This window comes from Xyrauchen texanus, chromosome 45 (genome assembly GCF_025860055.1).
Source record: "Xyrauchen texanus isolate HMW12.3.18 chromosome 45, RBS_HiC_50CHRs, whole genome shotgun sequence".
NCBI lineage: Eukaryota > Metazoa > Chordata > Actinopteri > Cypriniformes > Catostomidae > Xyrauchen > Xyrauchen texanus.
The window spans coordinates 18,165,513-18,191,094 of record NC_068320.1 but is presented as its reverse complement, the minus strand read 5'-3'; the positions used below and the strand labels follow the sequence as shown (position 1 = coordinate 18,191,094).

Below are 25,582 nucleotides of genomic sequence, written 5' to 3'. Positions count from 1 at the left end.
TGTACCCATCCTCTGATGGCTACTTCCAGCAGGATAATGCACCATGTCACAAAGCTCGAATCATTTCAAATTGGTTTCTTGAACATGAAAATGAGTTCACTGTACTAAAATGGCCCCCACAGTCACCAGATCTCAACCCAATAGAGCATCTTTGGGATGTGGTGGAACGGGAGCTTCGTGCCCTGGATGTGCATCCCACAAATCTCCATCAACTGCAAGATGCTATCCTATCAATATGGGCCGACATTTCTAAAGAATGCTTTCAGCACCTTGTTGAATCAATGCCACATAGAATTAAGGCAGTTCTGAAGGCGAAAGGGGGTCAAACACCGTATTAGTATGGTGTTCCTAATAATCCTTTAGGTGAGTATATATAACCTAATTGTAAATTTGGTTATATACATTTACTTGTATATGAGCTCTTAATAAAACATTTTAAGACATTTATAAGATGTGAATTATTTTCTTATGGGAGAAATAATAACTCATTCTAGAAATGGAAGTCCCACCTTTCAGTTAATAGAGCCAATCACCTTTCATGATACATTTTATTTATTCCAGAATGCACATTAGCAGGATACAAAAGACAAAAACAAAGAAAATTAACTAAACAAAAAAACGAAACAAAGAAATGAAACAAAACAAAGAAAGGAAACAAAACAAACACAAAACAAATAAATGAAACAAATCAAAAACACAAAAGACAAAAACAAAAAACTAAACAAATCAAAAGAAACTAAACAAAAAAAAATGCAAAAGACAAAACAAACAAAAACAAAACAAAGAAACATAATGAAAAAACATTACAAAACAAAAAAATAAAAAAGATAAAACAAGATTTTATTTATTTCTTTTGCCATGACATGAGCTATAGCAAAATAATTATACCATTATTGTCAGCGACTTTATTGATGATTTGAAATATATTATCGATACCATCTGATAAACAGTCTTTTCCCTTTCGAATAAATTGAAACTATACTTGTAGACCAATTACCCACATATTATTAAAACAGCTGTTACAAAGATGGCCACTGAGTGAATTGACTTGCCTAAAGCAACTTTGTTAGTGCATATCCTCCAACACATTGAGCTTTGAAGTTCCAACCCAGTTCCCCGCATAATTTCCTGCCATATCTCTACTATGCCTAGAACTAAAAATGCCAATATATGATCCTTGATTTTATGGGATTCATTACAAGGCTTGATTTCTTTCCCAAATGCTTACATAATTCTCTTCCTGCATCAGTATGATACCTACTGTAACACTCAGTATTGACACTCACTTAGTGCTTTCTCCAGCAATACCAGCACCATACTGACGGCTCCATCTTCTCCCCAAAGTGCAGCAATAATCTGGTTAGTCACATTGCCCAGTCTCTCTGTCCACTGCCTGGCAAATCCCAACGTAACTTAGACTTAAAAGAAGAGGAGGTGGTTTACGCTGCTGCAACTGGCTGCCACGTAGAATTTCACACCACAATGTTTTGTATTGCTCCACTGTTTAGTGCCATTAGATCAAATCCCGTCTTCAGCTCGTGTCTGCTGGAGACTCACCACGGTGTTGAAATGTTAAAACGGTGCAAAACACCCACTTCAACACCCTACTTTATCTGACATTAATACACATTAAAATTCAACAGCCAAGGAGCAATAGCATAGTCATAATCACATGATGCAACGAATGTAATGAAAAGCAGTGCTGAAAGTGAATATTCACAGAGTTGGTTTACCAAGAGTTCTATGCATTTAGATTGTACATGTGCATCTATGCGTTGTACATGTGTCTGCCGTAACTCTGTTCATCTGAAAAATATCTGCTGTGACGACTGTGGAAAGAAAGAGAAATGTTCTTCGAAATGGAGTTTTGAATTTCCTGTTATAAAACTGATAGTTCCAAATGTACATTGTTTTTCAAATAAAAACACACCTGTGACTTCATATTCAATATTAATGTGCCAAGTTGCTACGTTGCTTGGGAAATCATAAAAAGCATACCTTTAGAGTAATAAATCAATACTTTGCTAAATAATTGTTTATTTAGATTATTATTAATAATATATATATAACAATGAATTAAAAATTGGTGTCTGGTCATATTGCGGTTAATACCATATTACTGACAATTAAGGGGGTTCTAGGCAAATATATTGTAGTAGAAAGCAGTTCAAACAAGCATATTTAGCTTAACTTGTCCTGAAGGCTTGGAATGCAGTCACACATTTTTACCATCCTTTCTCACTTGTCAAAGGTCATTGTGCGAGAACTTCTTTTGGCACCTTGCCTCTGAAGAGCTTGCTGTCTAGCCTTGTTAGGAGTTGAATGAAGAGTGGATTTTGCCACCATTCCCTTAAAATTGCACTTCCCTTACCATCTGTTTGTGGACTATATGTACAAGTAAAATAGGTCACGAAGCATTTGTCAGACGAAATGTAATCTGCGTGACTCCAGAGATGCATGTTCAAGTTTCAGTGGCTAAAAACTGTGTTTGCAAATATTTTAGCCAAGAAAAATCATTTAGTACAGATACATATTAGGATGCAAATGTACAAGAAAATATGTAACTAAATCTGCAGCGATTCAAGTTGAATTGTTTTAATACAAAAGACCTGTTCAAGTTCTACATCTTGCTGTTGTTGAAAGCAAGAATCACAGACAAAACACGCCAAATGTGCAAACAAAAGACTATGTTTCTGCTTTGACACACTAAACACAATGAGCACTTTTGGGCCTATTTGTTCAAAGCACTTGACCAAATGAGTCTCAAAACTCTATCAGAAAGCCCCTTCCCTCTTGTTGTGGTATTATATACAGCTCCATTGTTTGTCCATATAGCTGGGAGGGAGCTGTCTGTGGATTCGGGATTATGATTGCTTGATTTAGGCCACAGAGAGTCAACATTATAATGGAAGTGTCCATGTTTCACATTGGTATAGCAGAAAAAGACTTATGGTGGTGGCCAAAATATTGGCACCCTTGGTAAATATGAGCAAAAAGGCTGTGGAAAAAAAATCTGCATTGTTTATCTTTTTGATCTTTCATTAAAAAAGAAATCTCAAAAATCAAAATTCTCACACAAATAAAACAGCGGAAATATCATATTATTAAATAAATATTTTTCTCCAAAACACATTGGCCATAATTATTGGTACCCTTTTATTCAATACTTTTTGCAACCTCCCTTTGCCAAGATAACATCTCTGAGTCTTCTCTAATAATGCCTAATGATGTTGGAGAACACCTAGCAAGGGATCTGAGATCATTCCTCCAAACAGAATCTCTCCAGATCCTTCAAATTCAGAGGTCCATGTTGGTGGACTCTCCTCTTCAGTTCACCCCACAAAATGTCTATACGGTTCAGGTCAGGGGACTGGGATGGCCATGGCAGAACCTTGATTTTGTGATCAGTGAACCATTTGCAATTTCTTTGGTCACTTGAACCATCCTCCTCACTGTGCATAGAGGCAATATAGACACACATCCTTTAACGATTCTTAAGATCTCCTGTTGTTTGGAACTTGGAAATTATTGCCATGATGGTGGAAATGAGCATTTTCAATGCTTTGGCTATTTTCTTATAGCCACTTCCCATTTTGTGAAGCTCAACAACCTTTTTGCCGCACATCAGAACTTTATTCTTTAGTCGAATCCGCTGTTATTGATGTTTAAGGGAATTGGTCTGTGTTTTGAAAGCTGTTTTGAAAACCAAGAGCCTTGAAAACTTTATTTTTGCGTTTAGTGGCGCCAGTGGCGAAGGAATCACATACTTCAGCTTTATTGATATTACAAGTACATTTCAGTGCTTGATTTTAAGGACAATTTTGCACACAATTCTCTACAAGGTCACTGTATGCCATAGCATTCAAATTGTTCTGTAGTGTAGTGTATTGCTGTATGTTTTGATAGAGGTTGTTTGTCAGTACCAAGTCAATGTAGTGAGGCAAAGATAAGAACCAGTTTCCTAGTTAAAACAGCAAGACACCGAACTAAGTCATTTGAGCTGGACACGGCTGTCTGGCTTCCACCAGCATCTTGTTGAGAAGTTAAAGCTTCTTCATCTCTCTCTCATTTTATCTCTCTGAGATGGAAATATTCTGTGTGCCACTCTGCTGGAGCTTTTGGCTGGTGTTTGGAGGCACGAGCGTCAGCTTTTGCTGTCTTATCAGCTCAGTACAGTCAAGGGACAGACTAGAACGCTCAAGGTCACTGCTGCCTCACAATTCACAAAGAACAGAACAGCAAAAAAAAAAAACAGCATTTTGGATGCATATTTATGGCGCAGAGGGAATGCATTTTAAGTTATTTTATTTGTATTTTTTTCCACCACCTTTGGTGAGGGATGTTTATGTACAGATGTTGCAGGCAAGATGAGGGTAGAATAGCAGTGTTTGTGTATTCTAATGGCAGCTAGTTTGCCCCTACATAAATCTTTTCCTTAGGGTCTGATATAGTCTTTGGGTGTAAAGTAGTGGTGTTGTGGTTACTAAAGAGATGGGCATACTGTGAATTTGTCAAGAACGCTGAAATGTTTTTCCACTAAGAAATATACAGTACATTGATATGTTCTGTTACAGTATGTCACAAGAGGAAAAAAAAAAACACTGTCAAATCGTGGGTTTACAATTGCTGTAGCAAAGTGGATATCAACAGACTGCCAGCTGATTCATTTTGTGGAGGATGAGAGTTTTGTGGAGGAAGAGATTTAATGTCCATTGCAATAAATATGCAACCTATGGAGGGGCTAGTTCTTTTAATTACTCATACTCCCACTTAGACTTTGGGAAATATGTAATGTTACTTGAATTGGTGCTTTTTTATTCCATTTCTATCTTTACTACTTTGGAAGGCTTTGTTTGGAAAATGTTAATGAATGTTGTTACATATTGGGTTTTTTTCTTCTAAAAAGCAAATTAATGCATTTTGACAGGAAAAGAAGTATATACGGACTCAAATGTCACTATATTCAAAATCTGCGATTAATCACAATTAACTATGAAAAATTACACGATTAATCGCGATTACATATTTTAAGTGACAGCACTAGTTTAAATGTATAAATAAGTTTGAGTTTAGCAGCAAAGTATGTTTTACAGCATGCAGATTATGACACAATGTCCACAGATCAGCATTTCAGTAAGTGGTGTAGTGGTGACTGAAAAGGTGGGCATACTGTGAATTTATAAATGTTTCAAGGACAAAATGCATGTTAGGGTAAGAAAGTTTCTTGCTGGCATGGTGTTCCATACAATACTAAAAACCATGGAATGCCATTTCAATTGATATATTTGATTAAACGTTCTTGTTCTGACTAGGTAACACTTTACAATTAAATAGTAAACTAATACATACTGTACATTAACTAATACATAATAAACTATTAAGCATTGTATGGCTAATATAAGTTTAGTAATGTTCATGTTTGCTATCTTTTATTAATACATAAGAACTTATTATACATAAGAATTTATAATTTGTGTTTAGTAAAGTGAAATAGAGAGTTTTTCTACTTCGCAAAAATTTCAATACCATGTGGAAAAAAGCACCACTGACAGCAGTGAAAGTCAGGGGGAAAATTACATTTAATATAATTAGAGGACATTTAGGTTAACTTGGCCAGCATCTGCAAAGAGCATCACAAACTAGTATGGGTAGGATGCAGTTAATAATTTTATAAAGTTGAATAGTACAACTTGTATTTCAATGCATAAATGTTCACATTTAGCAGCTAAGTACATTTACAGTGCTAACAAAAAATTGTAAAAAAAAAATTAAAATGACTCTATTACTACTGGTGCATCAGCCAAAGTCTTTTTCAAAGCAAGTCAGTCCACTTGGCGGCCAACTTTGGAACGGTCCCTGGCAGCTATTTTCAATGGATACAAGTGGCATAAAGGTACAGCTCATATCTACTTGAATGGGTAAAGACCGAAATCTCCAAACCGGTTGGTCAAGATTAGGATTTCAAATCAGCAGTTAAATCTGACGACAGTGGTATCATAAATTGTGCTTCTTTAGCTCAGATCATGCTTGAAATCACCATTTTTCAGGCTGGTCTAGCTTATGCGCATGCGCTATCTCAAGTTGACTGGCAGGCGATGTCTGCATAAAAGGTTATTGGCTTTTGAGGCAGGACTTTCTTTTCTGCAGCCGCCATTTAGGCTGTTCCTATTTCTCCCATTCATTTTAATACAAGTGATCCGTCTTGTGTTAAAAAGTCTTTGCATCAGCATTTCATTGTAGATGCTACAAATGTCCTGCACTTAATGAAATTAAAAATACAAGTGGTTAGCAAATATCACATTGTGGCTGAAACACATGTTCTGATTGGTTATTCAGCTGTTACACCTTCTGTCTTGCCCTTGCCTTAAGTTCAGATCATCTGCCTCCCACTGCTCCATGCACTTTAAGGTAGAATCTTAAAAATAAAAATAAATTATTAAAGAAATATTCCGCAGATCAATTTAAATTAAACTCAATCGACAGTATTTGTGGCATAATGTGGATTACTACCAAAAATTTTTTTGACTTGATTAATATAAAAGAATTACTAAAGCCTCAAGGGCTCCACATTTTTATAAGCTTTATAAAGTGTGGAGATGCCACAAACGTGAGGCAGTATCATTCTGAAGAACATCAAGTTGTTCAGCTACATGGCTGAGGCAGGTTCTGTCACAAAGGGCCTGTCATGGGACATTGGTGGGCTTTCACACCCGCACAGCTGGTGTCAAATCCTTCGCACTGGTGTCAGCTTCTCTCACTTCTGTTGTGACAAGTGACAAGTGGAGTGACACTGCCCCCTGCACTCTTCCCAAAGTCCCACTCAGCATCAGTAACAAGCAGAACTGCATGCACCCAGATCCTTACACTGCTTGCTGAATGCGTGGTTTAGCCAATCAGGTGCTGCAGTGACGTGTGACATTAGCCTAAGGCAAATGTGGTAAGATAAGGCATTGGCAAGTTAAGAGAATAAATAAGGCAGGAATGTAAGACACAGATGGGTGAATGTGTGGAAATAGGAAAACGAACAGGGGAGTCTAATGTCATGGATGTCTGAATTGGTCATATTGGAATGAAATGAGGGTGAATAAATTATGCCATAATTTTCATTGTAGGGGGAACTATCCCTGTAAGATCTATTGACAGCATCTGTCACCTGCTTTTTAGTACAACAGAAAATGATTTCACATAGTCCAGTTGGTAAAAAAATTAACAGTTCATTATTTTATGTGGTAATCGACTGCATGGAGGTTTTGCTTGCCACTGTCACCTTTACCTTATCACCAAAAGTTCTTTATTAAAAAAAGTCTACTTTCTACTTTCAAAGTCTTACTAATTTGCATTGCGTAAAATCACTATACAAATAACATTTAATTGAACTCAACTTGAATTGAACTCAAAATACTCCTTTCAGGACATTAAATAAAATCCAAATATGTCTAGACTCACTGCATAAAATTATGTTTGCTATTCAATAATTTGTTTTACCCCCCACATATTTGATGACCTAATAACAGCGTTATAAAAGGACGTTAATTGTTAAATGTTAAATCATTAACTTAGGGGCAGTGGTGGCTCAGCGGTTAAGGCTCTGGGTTACTGATCAGAAGGTCGTGGGTTCAAGCCCCAACACCACCAAGACACCACTGTTGGGCCCTTGAGCAAGGCCCTTGAACCTATCTGCTCCAGGGGCGCCGTATCATGGCTGACCCTGCACTCTGACCCCAGCTTAGCTGGGATATGTGAAAAATAAATAATTTCACCATGTATATGCAGAAATGTATGTATAATGTGTGACAATTGGTCAAAATTAAATTAAATTAACCTTGAAGTCATATGTCTAGACTGCAATCACACAGGAAAGCTGGTTGGAACTTTTCCTTGAATTTGATCGCATTAATCTGTCTTACAATATTTAAAATGTAATTACTTTCTCCGTTCTCCTGGTCTGAACCCATTTGCAATGCATAATCATTTAATAAAACAGAACAGAAAGGACCTCAATGGACGCTCAGGTCTTTTGTAAGTGTGCATGGGAGATGGGTTCAGACAGGTTAAGAGAAGTAGTCGAGAGGTAATTGAATGGGGTGACAACAAGGCTCCCATATCAGTGGTCATCCCTTAATCAAATGGCTAACTTGTTATTTCGGAGACTTTTAGCTCACTAAATGGGCTTCAAGGTTAAAAAACGAATGCTTGGAAAACTCATTATTTGAATCATTATTTTTGCAACTTCTTTTGGCAATGATGTTGTAGTGTGGTAGAAAATACTAGCTTTCCCTTTAAGTCTCCTGAGCTATAAAAGAGCAACCTTAGAGTGCTAAAATTTCCCTCTGGGAAGGCATGTTCAATTTTCTTTTTAAACGACCACACAGGAAAAGAAGACGTGCCACCTGACAGCTGTGCATGTGAAAACGTATGGCTTTAAACCAAGTTCCCTCAATTGGTCACACTGTGCTCGCAAAAACCAAAGCGCTATTCTAATTCGTGAGTGAACAAGTGAGAGAGCTTAGATGTAAAAGCTGCTCTGTATCTCTGATTCCGCCACCCTCCCCCTCCAGCCTTTATGTCTTTCTATCCTGTGGGCTTTGGCCATCCTGCTCTAAAGCTGTCCTGTGATGTTATGGAGCCAGACCGTACTATGCAGATGCCAATTGCGAGAATAGGTGACAGTTTAGCACACAGACAGTAGAGGTACAAGCCATCCAAATACACTTCAAGGCAGAACCTCCTCTGGGGTTTCACCTCATTTGTGGAGAGTGCCCGTGTCTTTGGTGTTCATCTGCCATTTGGCTGAATGACATTTAAAGCATATCTAGTTTCAAAGCACTGCTCCATTTGTACTGATTTTCTTGAGCTTGGCATTGTTTCTAAAATGTTGCACTGACAGCTGGAGTCATTGTGTAACATATCACAACCTTTTTGAAAATCTCAGATTTGAATTACTTTAAAACGATTTGTAAACACAAATGCACAGTCAATAGCACAAAATCGGCTAAATGGAATGATGCAAAGCCACAATGCATACAAGACACAAGATTTGCTAGCTAAACAAGATTTTGCATGATCTAAATGTAAACAACAGGATTTAAATCTAGGCATGGTGCTTAGTCTCATTCATGTGTGCATGAGCGCATAAGGAAACACCAAAGATGGTCAGAGCTGTGTTTTCTGTTGTACATCATGACTGTAAACCAATGAATTGAACCTTTTCTCTCTGATTGGACAAGCTGTTCGATAAAACCCTTTGGGTCATGTCCCCATCATATCTATATAAAATCAGTATATTGAATAAGATGTTAAATTCACAAAGGCCAAATTGTATATAAATTCACTACTTTGGTTTGGATGACACCATGTTGCAAAAACTGGCAATTTATTACCAAAGGTTCCAGGTGCTTCTTAAATGTTTTATTTTCTCTTTTTGAAATGTTTCAAACAAAACCTGTTTCTTGTGAAAAATGTTTTAATTGGTAATCAATTTATTTAAGTTTTTCAAGTCCTCAGTATCACTTTCTGTCCTATTATAGTCTTTTGTACTTTTGTAATATCCCTTTAATTTTCAGTCTGATCTCATGAAAATTACTTGACTGTGGCAACATTGTTGCATAATGGTATTATGCGGTTTCTTACACGTATTGCAGTAGGTCCGAGGTTAAAGCGAGTTAAATGTTCTCCCAAACAGTTAGAGTTTTAAATCAACAAAACCGACCTCCCTCTCCTAAACCAAAACGAATGGTGTCATAAAAAGCAATTATGAGATGAAAAACGCAATTGCCGAAGCAACTCAATCATTTCAGGGTGCTTCTATGACACTTTCGGCTGAAGTATCCTATTTTGGTCATTTGCATCGCAAGTGCAACGCTCTAGCAGTTGCCCTACCGTGCAACTTGATCACACTGAAATAAGCTTGTAAATGTAGTTGGCTATGTAATGCAGATGTTAAAATGTACCACCTTACAAATCATGTGCTATAATAAGTGATTAGATGTCATAAGGCAGCATTGTGTGGACAGGGCAAAAGGTATGTGTTTATGAACCGAATAAAGTCATTATTGTTGTAGTTCAAGTGTTTATTTCACCAGGAAACTGCCGTGATGCGTACGAGACACAGAAAAAAATCATTTAGCAAAAATATAGGTATGGTAATGAGTTTCTATAAATCCAGGTTGTTAATTTAGGATTTATCTACCAAAAATATGCTCTGGTAGTCAAGCTCAAATGCACAAAAGTTGTGGATGGAACTTTTAAGGAAATAACAGAATGGAAATAAAGAGCTAAATATAACTATTGCTCATTGAAAGATTAAGAGTTACTTTATTGTAACTGCGTAACAGAAATAACTCTTATTATCATACAAACATTTAAAAGACATGATCTATTTTGCAGATATTAGCAATATCTCTGTCGCCAGCATTTTCTCAAGGCTTAGCCTTATGATCAGTATGCAAATCCACTGCCGTATGTGAGTGTCTGTCCAGTTGACAGCAGCATGCAAATGTATCGTCCCATAATCACAATGCAAGACAAAGGGAATGCAGCTCCCTTTCCCGTCAACACAGGAAACAAACAGCAATGAGTGGCAGTAAAGTCAAGAAGAGGTGACTGACCAGGATGTATTTGCCTTTAAGCCCCTAGCGACAAACAAGTTTATGGTTGCGAGTGCATCGCAGCACATAGCCTTGCACACAAGAGTGCAGAATAGCTTTTGTGTCTGCATAAACAATGTCAAGTGGCTGTCACATCAAATATCTGCCCCTTTGCCCGTTCTGTCCCCTGCTGTTGGGCTTGTGATGACTGCGTGCAAAAGCACATGAGAGACAGATGCAGTGATTGACAGCTGGCAGAGACTTCACTGTTACACTCAGCATTTTACATAGCTGTGCCATTCTGCTGTCAAGATCGGCCATCAAGAGGTTCACTTGATTAAATATAGAGTATGTTAATTCAGTGCTACACATTGCATTGGACTGAGAGACTCTAAAATCATATTCTGTGACAACAGTAAAATGTAATGCTTTTTGATGTTGGTTTTAAAAACCCAATGAAATCAAAATTTTAGTTGGGGTTTTTGGTCCATGTTTATTATTGTACTCTTAAAAGTCCAATATATATTTTTAGTAGATATATGCTTTTAAAATGTACAGTTGGGTGAAAAAAAAACAAAAAAACAAAAAAACAAAAAAATATGGATGACTCATCTTGCACTACACAGAATTTTGTCCAATCATATGCTTTTATAAATTACAGTTGGGGGAAAAGGACCGAAAAACTGACCAAAAATATGCATAACTCTTCTTGCACTTCACATATTTTTGTCAAATCGCATGCTCTTAAAATGCACAGTTTGGGAAAACGGACCAAAAATAATATAGATGACTCATTTTGCGTACACAGATTTTGGCCTATCGCATGTTCTGAAGAACGAGAATGACCCTCTCTGTAATACCACCTGCAACCAACTAGCAAAGTAGCAAATCGTGATTCATTGCTGTGATGTAACTAAGAGGCTAGTCCCTTCTTTTTTTATACATAAATATATATTTTTTTTAATTGCAACTAAGCCAGTGGATGTATTAAAACAAGAATGGGGCCCCCCCTCAATTCGAACAATGTAAATACATCAACACAATTTACAAAGTAGAGTGCCTTCTCTACTGTATTGCAGTGCAAGTCAGCACACGTGATAGAGGACGAAAAGCTTTCTCACCATGCCTTCATGTGTCATCACACAAATCAACACTTTATTGATGTAATGGCACAGGGCTGCGGCACTGTCTAAATGATACATTGCCATCAGGCTACCATCATCAGCACTGCTGCAGACATGCACAACTCCATAAAACTGCTCAACCTCAACACTTCATTAAAAAAACATCTCTCCAATTCTCTATATCAATACTTGTCCCCTGCTGTCAGTACTAGAACCATCTAATTACATGTGCATGTCCTGCATTGTACTTTCTTTTAAAAGGGTTTGTGCACCTAAAAATGAAATTTCTTTCATCATTTACTCACCCTCTTGTCTTTCCAAATTCGTATGGATTTTTTTGTTTATATTGAATGCAAAAGGAGATCTTATGCAGAATGTTATCCTCAGCCTCCATTCATTTTCATTGCAGTTTTTCCATGAAATAAAGGTGAATGGTGACTGAAGCTATCAGTGCATAACATATCCTTTTGTGCTATGCAGAAAAAGCAAGTCATACAGGTTGTTAAAGAGTTTTTATTTTTCGGGTAAACCATCACTTTAAGTAATCTAAAGTCTTGAGGTCAGAGAGGACATTTTATGTCTAGACAGAGTTTTTAGATCTACTTATTCTAGCGTTGACCGCACACTTTATGACAGTGGAGATATGGATTGAGATCATTTTACAGTACTCCCAGAATGGCTTGTTTGTGGTTGTTCAATTTGACCTTCTGATCTGTAAGATTTTAACCTTTATTTATCACAGTAAACAGCCAGCATGCATAAAATGTATTTGTCTCTGAAACAAGCAGATCTTTTTAGGTGATACCATCTTTATTTCACAGACTATCAGGAGAAAATGTGCTATAAAGCATGCTGGACCACAAAATTAACTAACCTTACTCCCTGAATATTGATTCCAAAACAATTCATTTCCTCCTCAGGCATTGCATATCTCTGTATACAGCCTGAAATGCAATGAAAGTGAATGGTCATGGAGACTCATATTATGCTGTAACATATTTTGTGTTCCAGAGAAAAAAGAAAGTCATACCTGTTCAGAAAAATATGAGAGTGAATGATGACAAAATATGATGGATCCAACTCAATTGCTGTAATCACTATAGAACAGGTAGTGAAAATAGTGGAATGTTGCACAGTAGTCCTCTGTCAAAATCTTTCCATTATAAATGTGTACAGGACATTTTATTTGCCATATCCTATGGTGTGTTAACTGACATTGCAATGTGCAGGAATGAGCCATCATCCACAAGGACATGTCGGACACTTCCGCTCGGCACGCAATGCTGTTGATGACCAGTCGATCGCGACACATCAGCGCAGTGCTTGACTGAAGTGCCAGCTGTCTGTCATTCAAGAATTCCCACAGTGGCTCTCTGAGTGAGCTCTTATTGACATTGCCATGTCCAGCTGTAACCTCCCTCAACGTATAGCCTCAGTCCATCCCCTATCATTGACACTATCACTTTACACCATCGGATTGGCAGGTCCCACAGGATTAACAGCAACTCTAACCACTAAGGAGCAATGCAAAGAGTTGTAATTTACCTGGAGAGAGCTATCCGATATCGCAGTGCAGTGAAAGTCCAGTCATGCTTTTTAATGGATAATTCACCCAAAAGGACAATTCTGACATATACTTACCCCCATGTTGTTCCAAACCCCATACTACATACAGTACACATAGCAAAGAGCAAACTGCAGAAATAGTTAAATGTTACTATATTATTCCCAACATAGTCAGAGACTTGTTAGTCATGCTGATTAAATGCAAAGTTACATCCTCTCACCTTGTAAACAGTCGCACACTTGCTCCTCTTGAGCATACAGCAAAAAAGTATGATGTTCTCCCAGTTTCTCCCACACGTCTTCTGTAATCTAGTTTTAGCTTTCAATTGTTTCCTACCCAGTGGCACTTGACACAAAATAATGTAATAAGGCTTGGTTACCTTTAGGGGCCATTCCAGACAGTGAGAAAATGCAGTAACAAGAAAAAGTCGTCTTTTCTTAATGCAAGGAGAGTAAAGCAACAACAATGTAGCACTGAATCACGCTGACTCTTTTCAATGAAAACTTGAAACAAAAACACGCAATATGCTTGTACAGTCTTTTGGAATCAGTTTGACCTATAAACTTCTGGAAAATACAAGCACTTTTGTGGATAACAGAAATGTGTTTCCAATTGGCAGGGTAAATCCTGCCAAGAAAGACGAGGTCCTAAAACAGAGAAAAACAAAGCCACTAGGGCTAGGCAAATGTTTTTGTTTTAAAACATTTCAACCAAAGATATTTCTAAATTCAAATTGCACTTAACTAAATGAAAAAGCAATAAAAATAAAGTGGCCACAATGTTTTATACAACCACCCTTCATTTTCCATCATGCCAGTATTCGTCTACAACAGGTGGAAAATTACTAATACAAATTAAGATCTAAAGACAATATAAATGTAAACATATTAATAATGTTACATGATACATTTTAGGTTCAATGTGAACAGGTTGTATACACATGTATAGGCTATAAAGTTAACCCTGCAGGGTTGTGTTCACAATGCATGTTAAGTGCGAACTGCTCCATGGAAATAGTAAACTAAACTTCGAGCACCTCCTGAGATGGTCTGAGGTCACTTGGAGCATTCTCATAAACAACACTATTCTTGCAAATAGTTTTTAGATGACTGAAACAGAAAAGAATGAGAACTCTTTACATGTGCGTTTCATGAGACACAATCGCACGCTGGACTCTGAACAACCAGATATGCTGTTAGACACAATGACATGTGCTTGAAGAAACATACGTTATTATATTTTGAAGAACAGACGAAAGAAAAGCCATTGATGTGTGTTGGAATATGATGCACAAGCCACTTTTTTTACACTTTTGGGTGCAATTTTATGTTTAAATTCACTATCGACTGCCGTTGAATGGATATTTGTTTTTAAATATCTTCTTTTGTCTAACAACATTTCTTGTCATGTGTCATTCTGAGACATCTGGCAGTTAGCCGGCCACAGTGGCGGGTAGATGAGCAAAATGACCCGCCATGTGCATAAAATACCTGCATTTGGGTTACTACAGTATTTCATGTATTTGGCTACCTCCTAGCTCCATGTTTTTTTATTGTTGATTCCTGATATTGGCGATTGGGAATCGCCAAAATGATCTGTCAATGAGTGTTGCAATTGGCATCGGGATATTTGTCAGATAACGTTAATATCCAGTTACATCGTCCTATCGCTCAGCCCTAAAAGCCACATCCAAAAATTGCTGCTAAAAGCCGAAGTTTTTTGTAAAATAAGCAGAACAAAGCAACATGTCTATGTTTTAGTATCCTATAATTCTGTGCAGCTATTGTAAAAAAATGTCATAGAAGGAAAACAAAATTAATAATGTAATAATGAGGTGCTGAAGAAGAACAGCCCTTGGCCTAGCAGTTAGCATCAAGACACATTGAGCCTTGGAGCTCATATGGGAATCTCAGGTCCCACCTGCATCATGTTCTGATCCATCTCCTCTCCTGTCTAGTCATTTCCTGTCCCCTGTCACTACTTTCCAATCAAGTCCTGTCTAAAAATAAAAACAATATAATCCAAGAAAAAGAGTCTGCCACAGAAACAATCCTGGCTAATAACCAGCCAACCAGTGTTCTCACTTTGGCTTGACGATTCTGTAAACTAATGAATACCGCCACCATCCATATGAGTCAAGTCTCACCATCCTCATGTTGAAAAAAAAAAAAAGGAAACTGTTAAACCAGTGGAAATAAAGTTAATGCGTATTATTCCACAAGCAATATGAATACCGCACTCCCCAGTATCATTTCATTTGTTCCCAAGCAGTCAAATTTGCATTTGCTCCCTGTAACAGATCTCATTTCCAGACAAAGACCTTCCTCTAACAATGATGCAACCCTCTAAAGCACCATCTTGAAAAGGTCAGAGATGAAAAGAGTCATGTGTTTCCCTCTCTGATTCTGTTGCCTGTAAACAATGTTGCCATATGACTCGAGACATGTTTGACATCATCTGATAGGGATACTGGCAAGGGCTCTCGCTGTCTGGCTTGGCTAAGACAACACACAAACCTGCTAACATTTGCGATGCCATGGGATAACTTTGTGAAGGGGAGCAGATATTTGCCAAGCAGGTTTGTTGATTTGGCTCTTCAGTGTGGTAGCCAGGGAGGGCCTATCAGGAGTACTGCTCTGTCAGGATCCTCAAGACTATTGGTTAGTAGTCTCGTATAGCCAGATCTTTTGAGGACAAATTACAGTAGTGAAAATACACGTTTCCCAGACTTAATTAAGAAAACAAAGCAAGACATAAAGTTCTGTTTGTGGATATCTAGTTTACTTGCTACTCCGTGCCTCAAACAAAACTCTGAATATTTGTATTTTTTTGAATAAGCTTATTTTTAAATGCACTCAGTTTTAACCAGGTGCAACCATTAGTCAGTTTAGGGTTAGGTAAGGGTTGTCAGGCCTGTCAGGTCTCATTCCCCCTTGACCTGTTATCCATACAGTGGGGCTTAATTTACCATTATCTGCAACTGAATTAACTCTGTTAGCACACAGTATGTTTATGTGAAAGACACAAAATTAAAAATCTAAAAATAAAATCTAGATCAAATAGTCAATTGCACTAATCAACTAGTGAGTTGTTAGAAGACTAGTCCTCTAGTCAACCATCTTTTCCCATTCTCAGTTCATGAACATACTGTACCTGAGCTGTGTAATCCCAATTTGATTACAACACAAAATCATTTCCAATTTAAGTATGATGTTATCCACCATGACTATTTCATCATCAATCATGTTTCACATTAGCCTAAGATGGCACACTGACTATGCATTAGATAATGGAAGAGACTAAAAATACTTTTGTTACAGGGATTAAAAACTTTATGAAGAGAAAGTAATGTGATTTATCACAGGATATTTACAGACAGCGATGTAGCCTGATGTGGATGTCGAAATGGATTTACAATTATGCATGAGGTCTGTGATCATTTTGGGAATAGTCTACAAATTTGAACAAGAAACTCTACTGTTAACAGAGCTTAAACTGGGAAGGGAAAGATAAAAAAATCCCAGGCAGAATATTTGACAATGGGCTGAAAAAGGACTTTCCTTATCTCTTATCTTATTGATTTAATTTATGCTCTAAATATGGCTATTTACTCTTTACTTTCAGAATACATTAGTATGTTGCTTTACAAAAGTGAAAAGGGTTGCTAATTCCATTTCATGTTGACTTTAAAAAGTCATTTTGTTGATTTGGTATGGTGTTGTCCAAAATAATCTTGAGCATATCATTATACGTCTCACCTCTAAAAACTGCAGTTTATCATATGGATCAGCACTAGCTCTGAGACTGTACTACAGTTGGTTTCATTTTGAGGATGCTGTCAGGTCTAGCCCTGAGGGAGCTGCCCATCATTTTGGGCATTCATGAAATATATTCTAGAAATCTGCATTTGAAAAATTCCACATTTTAGTTTGGTGGATGCTGAGAAACCACAAGCTTTAGTACAGTCTAGTCTTGAATGGACTCACCTATACTTCTATACAACAGATACATATAATCTCCTCTTTCTCTCTGCCAGTTTGATTCCCCCCCTCATTATTTTAATCAAAGATCTTTCGGCACAAATAATTTTACACCCTCTGCCTCAGAAATTTTCAAGTCTTCTTTTTTATTCAGCACTCAAAGGAACAAGGGAAACAAAAAAATTGGCAGATCCTGACACATCTAGAAGCCCAGCAGGATAAGAAACAAGAAATTACATGAATATCAAACAATGGAGAGGCCAGCTACACTTCTTGTCCGTCTATTATTTTTCATTCTTGTAGCCTCTTCCTCCTCCTATATCTAAAAACAAATGCTGTTATCATATATTTTGAAAGGTTCTGACAGTTTGGTTCAGTATCAGACTGCAAATTTCTTCAGAACATTACAGAAACCTTTCCACAACCTCTTCACAACTCATGCTTGATAGATTAGCTTGATGGATGAAGTCATTAATGGCAGCAAGGCTAAATTGTATGTGCATGATGCCTGCTATGGATGTGTAACACTCTCGTATGCCAACTGTCATGTTCATTGGTGTCTTTTGTCTTCGTGCTTTTATGTTGATGTTTATGGATGTTTGTTCTTCGCCTTTCCACCTGTTCTCCCCGTTCGTGGTCCCTTGACGTCTTCCTGCTTTTTGTTTATTTTTCCCATCGTGGATGTTTGGTTTGTTCCTGTTCAGTCTGTTTTACTTTAAATAAATACGTACTGCATTTAGATCCTTGCCTCTCGTCTCCTTCATCTACTCAGTGTTACACCAATGGTCAGAAGTAGTAACTTTTCTTTTTTGTTGTCCAATCACAATATGTTTAATTTGGACTTTATCAACTTCTCTTTTGGACATATTATTTTAAGTATTTATGCTGGGCACTTGTGCACTGCTATTGCTTCACAATTAATTTCCAATCCATTACAAACAAACACTGAACAATAGATAAATGTGCCAAACCTTATGATAAAAATGTATTTTAAAACTATTGCTTGAATGAACAAGATCATGAATGATCTCACTCGATGAGAGAAACCTATTGGTTTAGTCATTAGAACAAACCATTAAAAGATCGCTCGAACAAACCAAGGAACGATCACTCACACTTTCTGATAATACACTCAGAGCGCTTTACACAGTGAACAAGGGACTCTCCTCAACCACCACCAGTGTGCAGCATCCACCTGATGTTGCGATGGCAGCCACAGTGCACCAGTATGCTCACCGCACACCAGCAATTGGTGGAGAGGAGAGAGTAGAGTTACTGAGCCAATTAATGGATTGGGATTATTAGGAGGCCATAATTGAGAAGGGTCCATAGGGGGAATTTGTCCAGGACACCGGGGTTACACCAGAACATTTTATAAAAATTAAACATCATTCCTATTCAAAGTAATAAAAGCTTCTTAAAACATTCTCAGGCAGTGTCTGACTTGGAGGTATACTCTGTGACCCGTTTACAGTTGGCTGCTGTAAGCTACTGTACCCTGCATTTTGGGCCAGCCACCTCCTTTACTGTGAGAATTCAACTGTGAGATTAAAAAGAGTAAACAAACCCAAATGCTGTGACCTACCCTCTAGCTAACACAGAGTCAGCCCTGCCACGCACAGGTTGTGGCCGCATACACACATAAAGGGACAAGTGTGTGGGATCAGTACCATTGCATGATTTATAAACTTTATATTTACAGAGCTATATTAGTTTTTGACTCAGTGTTTTCAGAGTTTTCAGTGCTAAAATACATTTGAAGTCTCATCCAGGAAAGGTTTTACAAAAATACATTTGGGGTTCATTGAAACCCTCAGGCTTTTCACACTGAGTTTAACCCTGGGTTAATGTCATTTTTAGCACCAGATTAATCCATTGTAAATCTCAAAAACCTGAATACTCAGAATTAATTACTAACTAGGGTTAAGTATAAAAAGTGTGAAACATGGAACAGAATAACCAAGGATTATGATAACCCAGGGTTTAGAAACAGAATTACCCTGGATTGACAATTTCAAGTGTGAAAGCCCAAAACATTTATTCAAAATGCTTCATTGTGCCAACCTATTGCCCTTATCAGCTGAGTCACAATGTTTGACTTACCTTATTTCTTGACACCCACAGATCTGCGGAGGATGACAGCAGGCTTCATGGGAATGGCAGTGGCCATTATTCTGTTCGGTTGGATCATTGGGATGCTGGGCTGTTGCTGGGATCGTGGCCTCATGCAGTATGTGGCAGGACTGCTCTTTCTTATGGGAGGTGAGTCAATTCAAACAGGCATGGACAATAGAGACTGTTTATAAAGGGAATGCAATCAACAAAGTGCAAAGTATGTACAAGTTTGAGTAATAATGAGATGCTGGGTTCCTCATTGCATAACTAGCATAACATTTTAAAATATGTTTAAAAAATTAAGTTGTTTAAAGGAATGGTTCACCAACAAAATTCTAATTTTCATCTCACCCTCATGTTGTTTCAAACCTGTATGACTTTTGGTTCTTCTGCAAAATACAAAAGAAGATATTTAAAAACAAATATCCATTCAACGGCAGTCGATAGTAAATTAAAACATAAAAAAAGCACCCAAAAGTGTCAAAAAAGTGGCTTGTGCATCATATTCCAAGTCTTCTGAAGACATATGAAGTTTTAAATGTATTATAGCTCTCTTGCATTCATGGGTGCATGAGAGAACTTAATTCAAAATGGATTATGCTGAAACAGCAAATGCAAAAAAGATCACAGAAGGCCCATTGCACGGGCATGAACCACTTGCATTTTCCAGAAAATTTAAAACACTATTTTTGACTAAAAAGTGGATTGGATAAAATCTATGTATAATGAAAGAGAGCAGATTTTGCACTAAGAAGCAAAGAGTTAAAACAATTTATTTAGAAGCATTGCCAATGTGCAAATTGTCTCCAAATGATTTTCTTCTGATATCCTGGGGCTATATCACATATATTTCCAAATGCAATAAAGACAGACACATTTTATTATAATATAATCAATATATAATTCATAAAACTGCACATCATGCTCTCATATATGGCTTACATATTGCAAGCAATACTATCTTGCCAGAAAGCATACAGCACTCTTCTGAAATGCTCTCAGGGTACTCAAGCCAATGTACGAACACCCACACTCAGGCCTTGCATATTGTATGCTGAGCACAGCGCAATCATCAATAATTTCTATGCAAATAACTTTACGATGACCAGTATTGTTGACAAAAGCTCTAGTCATGTTGATTTTCGCTCTTTTGAAATGCACCAACAAGCTCATCACCTCTCTATGCAGATGCTCGAATCAATCAACAGTCTGTGGCCTTATTATTGCACATTTTAGATATTCTGTTATGCCCGTCAAGTGAAGGAAGTGACTGTCTTGTTTGCGTCACTCTCTCCGCTCCCATAAGTGCGGTGCCGGCACCATAGAGTGTGATGCAGAGACGCAATTAAGATGAGTGCAGGATTAATGCGATGCCCTGTGCATGAATAATGAGATAGCAATTAAAAAGCCAATTAAGATGCTAAATTATAAGGCAGAAAGCACTGAGGGTCAGATTATGGCAGGCTGATTCTGCTCTGAATGTTCCCTGGGTCTAAAAGTGTAGTAAATGAGTTCCCTAGGATAGAGCATTTAACCGACTAGCATGATATGACAGTATTATCTACAGCAGTGGCTCGCAACTGATTTTGCTTCAGGACCCAGATTTTACCTTGGACACTGCGTGGTGACCAAAACTGTACCAAACTTGTTTACCGCACAAATTTAAGCCAAAATGTCCTTAAAGGAATGTTTAGGGTTCAATACATGTTAAGCTCAATCGAAAGCATTTGTGGCACAATGTTGATTTTCACAAAAAATTAATTTTGACACGTTCATCCTTTTCTTAAAAAAAAAGCAAAAATCAAGGTTACTGTGAGACACTTACAAAGGAAGTTTATGTCTTGAGGCAAAACATTTTTTAAATATAGCCTCAAGACATAAAGGCTTTGTGAGTAAACATGATTGTGTCTCTTGGGAGCCCCAAACACATCAGATCTTTGAGAAAAGGCCAATGAGAATTGGTGAGTGGAATTTTCATGCCACTCTCCCAGACATATGGGTATAAAAGGAGCTGGCTCGCAAACTCTCATTCAGGTTTTGTGCTGAGGAGCAGAGACAGGGTCCCGGACATTTCAGTACAGCATTGTGGCAATGTCTCGTTCCCTCCATCAGCGAACAGAGGTTACGACAATAATCAAGACGTTCCCTGTCTATCACTCACTTGAACTTGTGTCGATGTAGTGACACTAGGAGTCCATATGCAAAATGCCACAACAGCTGAACTGTGTTACGTGGACTGCCGCAGGTCCAAGCAGGCTACTGTGTTCGTAATAGCAGATGCACTCAGACTGCATGTAGCCTCCCCCAACGCCCCAAAAAACGTAGTATAGTTCCCCACATCCCTACTTTTTCGGCTGGGGCCTTTTAATGCTCATTATATGCATCAGGGAAGGAGTTCTTTTCCTTTCCTATTCTTTCAGGGGGAAACGATCCCGAGAAAACACATCCTGCCCAAAGGGGAGGTTAACATGTGGCAAATACGTCACATGGGCTCACAGTGGCACATGGAAGAGTCTCAGCGGTAGGTCCTGCCTCGAAGGGGAGGAGCTCTACAAACACAGTGAGAGAGTGCTGCCCAAGGGAGACCCAGGTCTACCGATAGATATACCGTACCATGGAAGATACATCACAGGGGGTTACCAGGTTAACCGGCACCGGTGGAGCACCTACCCCAAGTAGAGGGCATGCTAGCACATGTACAGGATCGTGAACTTGCATGGGAGTAAGGAGCACACATCTTCACCTCATGGAGGGGAAAAGCGCTATACGCAAGTGATACACCCAGCCAGCTGCCCATATTCCCAAACGTACCTGTTCGTTCCTGACAAAACACGGGACGAAACCGGCGAATGTAAAATCTTGTGAAGGTATTGGGTGGTGCCCAGCCAGCTTCCCTGCAGATGTCTGCTAAAGAGGTGCCATTGGACAGTGCCCACGAGGATACCACACTCCTTGTAGAGTGTGCTTGAATTCCCAAAGGGGCGGGCACGGCCTGGGCCTGGTATGCCAAAGCGATGGCATCCACGATCCTGTGGGCAAGCTTCTGTTTGGAGACAGCATTCCCTTTCTGCTGTCCACCAAAGCAGAAAAAGAGCTGCTCAGAGTGCCTAAAGCTCTGCATGCGGTGCAAGTGGATCCGCAAAGCGCGCACCGCACACAGCAATTAAAAAGCTGGGTCTGCCTCCTCCCTGGGCATTGCTTGCAGGCTCACCACCTGATCCCTGAAGGTGGTTGTGGGAACATTGGGTACATAGTCTGGTCGTGTTCTCAGGATTTCATGAGTCTTCCGGACTAAACTCCAGGCAAGTATCGCTGACAGAGAATGCCTGCAGGTCCCCGACCCTCTTGATGGAAGTGAGTGTGATCAGTAGGGCGGTCTTCAATGAGACGACCTTAAACTCGACAGACTCAAGGGGCTTGAACGGGGCGCTTAGAGGGCCCAGAAGGACCACAGAGAGGTACTGAGGTACAATACTTACCGTCTACTGCATCGTGATGTGCTGATATAGCGCCTACATACACAAACAGGGTGGAGGGGGACAGCCACCCCTCCAACTTCTCATGCAGGTTTGAAAGCACTGACCTGACTGTGCATCTCGAAGGGTCTTTGCCTCGGGAAGAACACCAACTCACGAACACACACCACTTCAGAGCATAGAGCTGTTCATGTTTATGCTGTTCACTTCAGTGTATGGAGTGTTCATGCTTACCACTGCGGGTGGTAGACTACTTAAGTCTTCCGCATACTGTCCAGACATGGAGGTCCGGGTGTGGGTGCCAAATGGTGCCCCGTCCCTGAGAGAGGAGGTCCTCCCTCATGGGAATTTGCCAGGGAGGTGCTGTCAGGAGGAGCTTGAGGGCCGAGAACCAAGTCGGGGTGGGCCAGTGTGGTGCCACGAGGGTGACTTGTTCCTCGTCCTCTCTGACCTTGCACAGAGTCTGTGGAAGTAGGCTCACTTGGGGGAACTCTTATTTGCGCAGCTCCCGGGGCTAGCTGTGCACCAGCGAATCAACTAAGAATTAGCTGGACCACCTGGGGGTGGAGTCTCCCCTCTCACCTGAGGTCACCTGCCGTGACAGCGTGTCTGCTGTGGCATTGAGGCTGCCCGGGTTGTGAGTGGCCCACAGCGACCTTAGCCACTGCAAAGGAGACATGGAGACACAAAAGGAGGAGACATGCGACGAGAACGTAAGACGCCTTGGTGATTTATATACACTACAGTTAACATGTTGTCCATCCAAACAAACACATTCTTGCCCTGGATCCAAGGCAATAGCCTCCACAGGGTGAGCAGTACAGCCAGCAACTCGAGGCAGTTGATGTGCCAACACAGCCACAGTCCTGTTCAGGAGCCAGCGGCTGCATGCCTGTTGCACACAGTGCCCCAGCCTAACTTGGAGGCCTCTGTCATAACCACAACGCACCTGGACATTTTCTGTAGGGGGACTCCTGTCCACAGAAACACAAGGTCTGTCCAAGGGCTGAACAAGTGGTGGCAGACCGGTGTGATGGCCACACGATGTGTGACACGGCGCCATGCCCACCTCGGGACATGAGTCTGAAGCCAGTGCTGAAGCGGTCTCATATGCATCAACCCGAGCGGCGTGACCACCAATGAGGATGCGATTTGCCCCAGGAGCCTCTGAAAGTATATCAGTGGAACCGCTGTACTGCGCCTGAATGACTTCAGGCAGTTCAGGACCGACTGTACGCGCTCGCTTGTGAGGCGCGCTATAATTGAGACCGAGTCTAACTCCAAGCCGAGAAAAGAAATGCTCTGAACCGGGAAGAGCTTGTTATCAGTAGACGGCTGAGGTGCGTGTGCACCAGGTCCCTGTGTGCACACAGCAACTCTCACGAGTGAGCTAGAATCAGCCAATCGTTTAGGTAGTTGAGTATGCGGACACCCACTTCCCTTAATGGGGCAAGAGCTGCCTCTGCGACTTTCAGTTGGCCGTGAGCGGCGCCCAAAACCCCCGAAGGCACTAGCCCAGCCGAGTCCTCGGCGTCTGACATCACCAAGGTGCTCACCGATGCAGCAATTAAAATCTCATCACTGAGGCGAGCTGCATGTCTCATCTCAGAACTGGACCAGAAAGAACGAGCATGCTAGGGAATGAGCAGTCCTCGGGGATTACCTGGCGGAACCAAACCCATTGGAGCCCCCAAATTGCCTCCAGCATTAACCGGGCCGGGCTCATACCCATAGGTAGAAGGTCTTGTGCGGGGGACGGCTGAAGTGGCTTTCCCCCGGAAGAAAGAAAGCCGCAACCGCAACATTGCCATGGTTATGTTCTAGCATCTGTACTGTATATATTATGGCTGTCGATTTATCATGTAAATTCAGTGCGAATAATAACATAAAAAATATTGTGTTAAATAATAATTCAATTAATCATGTCCCCGGACTGTAATAAGGAATCTTATCAGAGCTATTTCAACTTGAAGCACCACCTGTTTTCAGCAGGGGGCAGTAAGCAAAACTCCACCTGTTTAGCCAACCCCACCTGTACAGACAGCAAACCACACTCAGGCTTGCCTAACAATAGCAACAGCAAAAGAGGAGGATGGATTTGTTCTTGCATTCAAACACAGCGTTACGGAGCACAATTCCAAATGCAGGGATCTTGAGACGTGTTTTTTTTTTTTTTAGTTTCAAACTACATTTAACTAGACATCGACCTAAAAATGTGGCGTATATAATGCAACGCAACCAAAGTGAGATGCTCTAAAAGCATCCGTCTGATGCAGGTATACATTGGCGCATCCCTAGAAGATCCCTTATAATATATCTATCTCGGACAGCTTGACAAATTCAATTGCAAAATGGACTGCTGTGGACTGTATGTAATGATATAGCTTATGTTCAATAATATGGAAATAAACAATTTGCCTTCTAAAGCCACTTTTTGTCTTAATAATGCTATTTGTCTGTGTAGTGCATTTTAATTATCTTGTAATAAAATGTTTATAAAAATTTAAATAATTGTTATATTTATGATGTATATATATATATACACACACACACACACATACACACATATATATATATATATAATTATTATTTAAATAATTATTTATAATTATTTAATCATTATATACTGAATTATTGTTATTTTAGGGCCTTTCTCAACAAATATTTAAATATGTATTAATCAAATTAATCTAATTTTTAATACATCGATTGACAGCCCTAATTAATATAATTA

At 39.3% G+C, this 25,582-nt stretch overlaps 1 protein-coding gene across 1 annotated transcript in view; it reads left to right on the top strand.

Annotated features, from left to right (window-relative positions):
- The window catches only part of LOC127637816 (transmembrane protein 178B-like), a 94,988-nt gene that overhangs the window by 63,382 nt on the left and 6,024 nt on the right, over window positions 1-25,582 (top strand). Inside the window, exon 4 of the mRNA XM_052119104.1 lies at window positions 19,382-19,519. Within this exon, the coding sequence (XP_051975064.1) occupies window positions 19,382-19,519 (138 nt within the window). The remainder of the gene's footprint in view (window positions 1-19,381; window positions 19,520-25,582) is intronic.